The sequence below is a fragment of the Hemibagrus wyckioides genome, linkage group LG07 (assembly GCF_019097595.1).
Source record: "Hemibagrus wyckioides isolate EC202008001 linkage group LG07, SWU_Hwy_1.0, whole genome shotgun sequence".
In the NCBI taxonomy this organism is placed as follows: domain Eukaryota; kingdom Metazoa; phylum Chordata; class Actinopteri; order Siluriformes; family Bagridae; genus Hemibagrus; species Hemibagrus wyckioides.
This window is the reverse complement of record NC_080716.1, coordinates 19,522,401-19,530,913: the sequence shown is the minus strand read 5'-3', so window position 1 is coordinate 19,530,913 and position 8,513 is coordinate 19,522,401. Positions and strand designations below refer to the sequence as shown.

The window sequence follows — 8,513 nt, the reverse complement described above, 5'->3', positions numbered from 1 at the left end:
CGCTGATAGATTTACTGGATAATTCGAATGTCTCTGTACCTAAGTTTAGCTGTTCAACAAACCTTGAAGCCATGTGAAAGAAAAAATAAGGGAAATCAAGATCATTAGGCTTGGAGATCTCATTAAAAGCATTTAAGAATTGGAAAGCTTTTCTATTATCTACTCAGAAAATACAGCTTTTTGCTAAGCACCTACTATTAATAAATATACCTCAATTCTAGGCCTGCCACTGTTATAAGCATTAGAGTGTACTGAAATACTTTTGGTCTGGTTTCATACCCTTGGACACTGTCCTCACCAAAGGACAGTAACAAGAGTAGGAAGAGTATACTGCTGCAGCATATTTTAATCTGTTTGTTGTAATGCTATTTTACTCTGTGTACAATGAACACCCAACAAATGCTGTATTCACGCTCTGTCCAAAGGTTTGGGGAAACAGATTCATTATTGTATCCTGTCAGATGCCATCAGAACCCTAAAATAATGACTTAATCTGAGTCCTGTTATTGGAGCAACAGGTCGAATACATTTGAATATTCCACAGATCTCCCCCTGGTGTCTGAGGGGTAAAAAAAATAAAACTTAAACACATTACAAATCTAAAATACATTACATTTTACTGCAGGCTTAACTTGTATAAGTACGACTCATTTATTCTTTAGTAACTGCCTTATCCTGTTCAAGATTGTATTGGATCCAGAGTATATCCAAGGATCACTGGGTGCAAGGTGAGAATACATCTTTTGTATTGTGTATACAGGGGCAATTTGTAATAGGCAATCCACAAAACAGCATGTTTTTTTTACATGCAGGAAACCAGTGAGCCCTGAGGAAACCCATACAGATTCAGGAAGAAGATGTGAAATCCCACACAGACTGTAACCTGGGTTCAGGATCAAAGCACCTTGAAGTTGTGAGGCAAAAACAATACCCACTCTGCCCCTGTGCCATTCATTAGCAAGTAGCAAGTTTTAGTCAATTTTATTGTGTAGTTTGAAAAGATAAAATAAATCTTCTGTCACACATTCCGTAATACGCTGTTGCTCAGTCCCAGTCCTGGAGACTCATTCATGATTTCCCCATTCACCCATTACGTGAAAGGACTAAACCTCTAGGGTTAGGATTAGTGAGGATTTTATCTTATCAGTGCAAATCATTCTGTCCTTTCCTGTCATTAATTCCAAAAACAAATCTGGCAGGTGTCACTTGTATTATGCAGATAAATTACCGAGGTGTCTAGAGAGATGGATGTAGCAGATTTCCCCGGGGGAGAGGGATTAAATTGTGTCGGCTTCACTCGTCACAGAAATGAACTGGAATTCCCCAGTCCCTGAAGGATAACACTGAATGACCTGAGGAAAAAAAAAATACTATTGAGCTTGAGCTAAAGGAAGTGGGTTGCCTTAATAATAGATAAAACCACAATTCATGTTCAAATTTCAACTTCACAAAAGCTCAATAAATGTTCAACGCTATGTAAGAAATGTTGAAAAGACATTTGTACTTTTCATCGATGTAAGAGCAAATGTCAATTTAGGACACTATGAAAAGGATGCAGAAGAATAAATAGCCAAGAAATTGCTGTCAATGAATGAAAGCTTAAAGCCTCTAATTGGAAGCAACATTATTTACTATCAAATTCTTCGAACATAATAGTGATATTAAACCATTCACAAACTTTATGTTCCAAATAAATAGTTCTTCCATCAAGAAGAGGTTGCTTTAATGCATGAGATAATGCTGAAAGACACATTATATATTCTTAATAAAAGCCTATTGTAGCAAGTGGCAATACCAGGTGTCTGTGCCACAACACAAATGTGCACATAGACATAAAGCGTCAGGTGTCAGTCTGCTTCCACGTTTATAAAATGTCCCACCATAAGGCCACTCACTTCCCTAACCATATGCCCAGGAGCAGCAAGCGGCGGGATATAATACAAGTGCTATCTGACAAGTCTATCAGATGGGAGAGTAAACATTCTAAAGCATTAGGATACTACTGCCTCCTGGTGGCCTAAAAGCACATAGGAACATGAATATGTACAAGTACTAACTAAAAAGAAGGGATGGTCCAAAACACTGATAATGCACTGGTAATCTTCTTTGTGGCAATTTACAGTATATTGTCCTAAAGAATAGCAACCATATGTGTAGAAAAGCCACACTGGACACATTATATATCCTGAGAGATAAACAATATTTCCATAAAGTTTATAATATACAAGGAATAGCACAATATGATAACATATAAAAAAAATAATCAGTGATGGAGTGATGTAGTGATATTACCATCCTTACATTTCAAATAACACAACTTGTTTGATTTCTCGTATAACCATAGGAATTTGCAAACGATTACAATTTTGCATAAATTAAACCATAACCATTTTATTAATATATGGTTCATTTTAATGTTGTGTTATGTCTGTGAGACAAAGTAGTTCCTGTTCGTTCTAATGTGATAACAGCTATAAACAGTTATTTCCTCATCCGCCTGCCTCTTGAGGTTAAGAAGAAAAAAAACCCTGCAGCTTTTCATGTTACAGAGAAACTGCAATGCCGGCATTTCTGAAGACCTTACTGTGTGTGAAAAACCTATAGATACAGACTTACTGTGATCTGAAAGAAAAACAGAAATATGGGAGACTCCATTGAAAAGAAAGAAAGAAAGAAAGAAAGAAAGAATAAGTTAAAGATTTCAAATGCTGTCAGTCAGGGATAGAATGAAACCAAGTTACAACTTATGTTCTATATTTATCTAAGTATAGGTGAAAAATATAATAAAGACAAAGTCTACAATGTAAATATAAACTATTTTATTCAAAAGCATAAAATACACATAATACAAATGAAGAATGAGGACAATACAAACCCTCATTATGGCTTGTGTGTGTTCAGATCTTGAACATAACACTGAGGCAGTTTCTAAAGTAAAGGCACTATACATGGAGTGACTTCATTATTGGCAGCTTTGCATAATAAACATTTTACAAACAAAAGTCACCGCTTTACAAACGAGTGACCACACTAAGATTCAATACTTTACTGGCTAAAACACTATCACTGTCTCTTTCTGAAGTGGCTGCTTTTATTCTGCATGTAAATTATTATGAAGTCTGTAGTCTTAACTAGAACAAGCATACATCCAAAAGTTCCTGTAAACACTTCTCCCACCCAGTACATTGGTCTTTTGGGACAACTTTTCATTTCAAGGAAGGCTGAAAAGTCCAGCTGTCGGAGTTTGTCAGCCATATTTCTACTTTTAGAGTTCTCCTGCGTCGTGCGTTTGACCATCTTCCTCTCGCTCGGTCTCCGACTCTACAGTCGATCCCTTTACACCCATGTCTCCTTTCCATATCTCGTTTAGACATTCTGAAAAAGAGAGCAAACAGAAATAAATATAATGAGGATGTCTGACTCTATATGTCTACGGGATTACATTATTTTGTGTAGGACTTTCAGGGTAGAGATGTTCAGAAAATTATTAATGCGGCTAAATATTCTTATTCTCTTTTGTCTTATTAAGAGCTTTGCAGAAAACAAGTGCAACATTATTATTCAGAATAATGAACTGTTTTATCAATATAACATCAACATGAAACTACAAATTAATGAATACAATAACATAAAAAAAACATTTTTTTTATGTACAAGCTGTGACCAAAATAAATTCTTTTTCACAGTTATACACAGTGTGTGTGTGTGTGTGTGTGTGTGTGTTTTTCTCTCACCTGACTCCGAATGTTTCAAGACGTGAGCTTCGCACAGGAACTTCTCCAGTCTTTCCTCCTGGTGATTGAAGTACCAGTCCTCTACCACCTCCTCATATTCCTCCAACATGGTCTCACACTGAAACACAATATTAGGTGTTACCTTGTACACACACCTCTCACCTTCAAACACACTCTCACAATGAAATATATACACTGTTGGTTAGAAACACACCTATATCATGCTGTCATATTGTCGCTTACACATTCTGTGGATTATAAAAAAACACTTACACTTCCCAGCTCCACATTCACACAGAGCAGAACACTGAACAAACTAAAAAACAGACAATGACTAGAGGTATTTTCAGTAGCTGGTTTTCACCTGTTTCTTCATGTCTGCCACCTCCACTGACGGCTCATCCCACAGCTCATAGGGGATGCCTAGCTCCACCCTCACCCCCTTATCCACCAGGTTCTTCAGTGTGTTCATGGTCTGGCTAGTGCCCTGCGCAATACACCCAGACACACACACATTCCAAATAACACAACATCACAACTTTCAACACATCAAACCAATTATCACACACTGATAGAAATACTCTTGTCTGTTTACATCAGCTTTCATCACCAGCTGGAGATGAAACAAAGTGCCTCTCATCACCACTGGTGCATGATATAAACCTGCTGTTTCTATTCAAGTGAGGAGAGTGCAGATTTGATTGAAGGACAGTGTGGAAATGTCCTAAGGCTGCATAATATCACAATACACTATCAGTACGGAGATCCATTATGTCACGTTACACTTTTCTGAGATATTGTGGGTCTTTTTTACAGTTTAGTTTTGATGACATGAAATATAAATAATCATCAAATACTTTTAAAATGCAAGAAGGAAGAAGGATAGCAAACCTGTGTGTGTGTGAGAGAGACAGAGACAGAGACAGAGACAGCTAGATAGACAGATATTCACCCCGTTTCTGAACTGAACCTACACCAGGTCATAGGAGAACACATACACACACACCCCAGCTATCAGCCTACCACTCATGTCCTTGGACTGGGGAACAGTGGTGAACCGGTGACAGGGTCATGGGCGGCCAAGGCTCATTGATGTAAGTGGGGAGCGAAGGCTGGACCGTGTGATCCGATCCAGCAGACAAGCTACTGTTGCTTAAATTGCTGAAGAAGTTGATGCTGGTTCTGACAGAAAGGTGTCAGAATACACAGTGCATCACAGTTTGTTGTGTATGGGGCTGCATAGCCGCGGACCAGTCAGGGTGCCCATGCTGACCCCTTTGCACCGACGAAAGTGCCAGCAATGGACATGTGAGCATCAGAACTGGACCACAGAGCAATGTAAAAAGGTGGCCTGGTCTGAATCATGCTTTCTTTTAAATCACGTGGATGGCCAGGTGCATGTGCATCGCTTACTAGAGGAACACATGGCACCAGGATGCACTATGGGAAGAAGGCAAGCCAGTGGAGGCAGTGCCATGCTTTGGACAATGTTCTGCTGGGAAACATTGGATCCTGCCATCCATATAGATGCTACTTTGACATGTACCACCTTCCTAAGCATTGTTGCAGACCATGTACAACCTTTCATGGAAATGGTATGCCCTGATGACTGTGGCCTCTTTCAGCAGGATAATGTGCCGCGTCACAAAGCAAAAATGGTTCAGGAATGGTTTGATGAGCACAACAACGAGTTTGAGGTGTTGACTTGGCCTCCAAATTCCCCAGATCTCAATCCAATCCAGCATATGTGGGATGTGCTGGACAAACAAGTCCGATCCATGGAGGCCCCTTACAGGACTTAAAGGATCTACTGCTAACATCTTGGTGCCAGATACCACAGCACACCTTCAGTCCATGCCTCGACAGGTCAGGGCTGTTTTGGCAGCAAAAGGGGGACCAACACAATATTAGGCAGGTGGTCATAATGTTATGCCTGATCTGTGTGTGCATGTACTCTGTCATTAAAGCAAAACGGGAACATACCAAACACTAAGAAACTGGAATTCATGAAAATAATTTCTAAATTGCTCTCAAGTGATAATTAACTCATAACCCAATTTGTAATTTTTTTTTGGATTAGCTTGAAGAATTTTAGTTAATCTTGTGTTGGATGTGGCAATAACTAATCAAACTACCTTGGCATATCGAAGGCTCCCAGGTCTCTCAGCATGGACACTGTACTGCAGTATTCCTTCACAGATATTGTCTACAGCTTCTGTTAATCTTGTTTCCCTTGTAATAAAAAAAAAAAAGGCAAATAAGCAGCATTCATACACTTGTATGTCTTTAATATAGATTACATATGGATACAATTTAACAGTCCAGAATTGTGCCATTCATCTAGCCAAGTTTCCTCAGCTTTTCCTTAATTACTTAGTGACATTATGGTTCACTTACGAGGTGTTGTACTTAATTTTGCGCTTGCGTTTTCCAGTGTCCAGAACTTCTCCGATCTCCAGGACCTCTTTGGAGCGTCCGCTCTTCTCCAAAGTTGCCTGAAGCTCTAATGTCAAAAACTTGCACACTGTCAAAAAGAAAGTATACAACATATAACTAAGGGCTGCAAATACGTTGCACATGATGAAACAATCCTGCTAGATCATTGTAAGGATATATATATATATATATATAAAACATACATCAAAGGAGAATTGATAAGATTTATATTAGAGAGATAAAAACTACTGTAAGGTTTAGTTTGATACTCCTGTACATTTCACTTTAAGTACCAACAGAAATCTGCACTTTAAATCTCTCTTGCTGTTTCTTTTGGGGAAAATATCTATATTTCTTGATCTCCATCTTTCATCACCAACTCCAGCCCAGAGTCTAACTGATCAGAAAGCAGATCAGCAGCTCGCTGTTGTACCTTCACACTTATTTGGAAGCCTTTCTTCCTGTTCCGCTACTGCAAAGCTAACCATAAAAAACACAAATAAAGATAAAGCTTCCATGGCGACTTTATATTGTACTAAACTGTTTGGTTTTTTAAAAAAACAAGAAGCTACAGCCACATCGACAGCCAAGAAGAATGAGACTGAGCATGCGCATTGTAGACAGCGCGCTCAGGGAGAAGTTGCCAGATCTACTCTATTCACCTAAACCGGACACTGATAATAAATATAAAAGATATAGACAGAACTTCGTTCCATCTCAAGGACAATGTCGACAGAGATGCTCCGCCCACAGAGGAAACAATAAATTACAAAATAATAGACGCATGTAATCAAATATCGGTTATTACCTACAGTTTATTTTTTCAAGTATTAAAGATTTCCCGCAGCAAAGTAATATCAGTTGAAAATCACGTGTCATTTTCTTTACTCATGTAATTCAAATAAGAAATACGTAAGCTACGTAAGATAAGTGAATAAACAAATAAACAATATGATTTAAAAGATTTTTTTTTAAATCCAATTTTAAATCATGGACTGCTAAAACAATTTAGTTTAGACCTTTGTTTGTTGCCTTTCGTGTGTATTCTAGCACTAACACAGATTAGGCTACTGTGGGAAATGTGCATACGTATTAGAAATTATGAATTGTATATTTCAAGCATAGAGCTGTTTTTAGCGTGGCTTTTATTTTGAAGTCATCTATCACTACGTACCGGAAGACGGTGGTGTTGATGCTATTCGATTTAAACGTCTCAAGAAAAGCAGTTACTATCTTCCTTTATTAAATCCTGACTTTATTAGTTTTAGTGTGTGGTGTTAAATGTGTGACAGCGCGGACTCTAACAATGGGAATAATACTAAACGCAGCGTGGTTTATATTCACAGCCCGGACTATGTGGAGACCTGTGACTCTTTATCAAAAGTCCCAAACCGAGTGAGTAGCGTGAACACCATGGCAACGTCCTAAACCGCACACCACCGCACTATATAGTGTGCCCTAATAGTACGAGTTATCACTACAGTACAGCTGTCATGTAGTGGGAGTGAGGGCGCTCTGTACAACTTTACTTACTCTTCACTTCAGGATATGTAGCTAGCTCTAACCCATTTTCCTCATTCTGTTCTTATTTATGAGGGGTAAGTGTTCATTTTATAAAAATGTAACGTTATTGTTCTGTGTTTATTTCCACAGGCGAGTATGGTGCATTCTCTGATTGAAGCTTATGGCTTATTAAAGCATATGAGGTTTGTGTGTGTGTGTCTGTCTGTCTGTCTGTCTGTCTGTTTCTGTGTGTCTGTCTCTTGTGTTTCTCTGTGTGTGTGTGTGTGTCTGTCTCTGTGTTTCTGTCTGTCTCTTGTGTTTCTCTGTGTGTGTGTGTGTGTGTGTCTGTCTCTGTGTTTCTTTCTGTCTCTTGTGTTTCTGTGTGTGTGTGTCTGTCTGTCTGTCTCTGTGTTTCTGTCTGTCTCTTGTGTTTCTCTGTGTGTGTGTGTGTGTGTGTCTGTCTCTGTGTTTCTTTCTGTCTCTTGTGTTTCTGTGTGTGTGTGTCTGTCTGTCTGTCTCTGTGTTTCTTTCTGTCTCTTGTGTTTCTGTGTGTGTGTGTCTGTCTGTCTGTCTCTGTGTTTCTTTCTGTCTCTTGTGTTTCTGTGTGTGTGTGTCTGTCTGTCTGTCTCTGTGTTTCTTTCTGTCTCTTGTGTTTCTGTGTGTGTGTGTCTGTCTGTCTGTCTCTGTGTTTCTTTCTGTCTCTTGTGTTTCTGTGTGTGTGTGTGTCTGTCTGTCTGTCTCTGTGTTTCTGTCTGTCTCTTGTGTTTCTCTGTGTGTGTGTGTGTGTGTGTGTGTGTGTGTGTCTGTCTCTGTGTTTCTTTCTGTCTCTTGTGTTTCTGT

At 38.9% G+C, this 8,513-nt stretch overlaps 2 protein-coding genes across 3 annotated transcripts in view; one reads left to right on the top strand and one right to left on the bottom strand.

The window, feature by feature from the left end:
* Positions 1-2,804: 2,804 nt before the first annotated feature.
* Positions 2,805-6,848, bottom strand: cnpy4 (canopy FGF signaling regulator 4). Its single transcript, XM_058393939.1, has 6 exons — positions 6,604-6,848; positions 6,132-6,258; positions 5,870-5,966; positions 4,099-4,221; positions 3,735-3,852; positions 2,805-3,375 (listed from the first exon to the last, which is right to left on the bottom strand). The coding sequence occupies exons 1-6, from the start codon at positions 6,686-6,688 to the stop codon at positions 3,266-3,268; spliced, it is 660 nt and encodes a 219-aa protein (XP_058249922.1). The 5' UTR covers positions 6,689-6,848; the 3' UTR covers positions 2,805-3,265.
* Positions 6,849-7,333: 485 nt separating this feature from the next.
* hdac8 (histone deacetylase 8) overlaps positions 7,334-8,513 on the top strand; it is a 24,025-nt gene continuing 22,845 nt past the window's right edge. Inside the window, exons 1-2 of one of the 2 annotated variants that reach the window (XM_058395647.1) lie at positions 7,334-7,565; positions 7,824-7,876. In XM_058395647.1, coding sequence (XP_058251630.1) covers positions 7,452-7,565; positions 7,824-7,876 — 167 coding nt within the window. In that variant the 5' untranslated portion in view covers positions 7,334-7,451. Of the gene's footprint in view, positions 7,566-7,609; positions 7,769-7,823; positions 7,877-8,513 lie in introns of those variants that run through there. The other variant, XM_058395648.1, reaches the window with a different exon arrangement.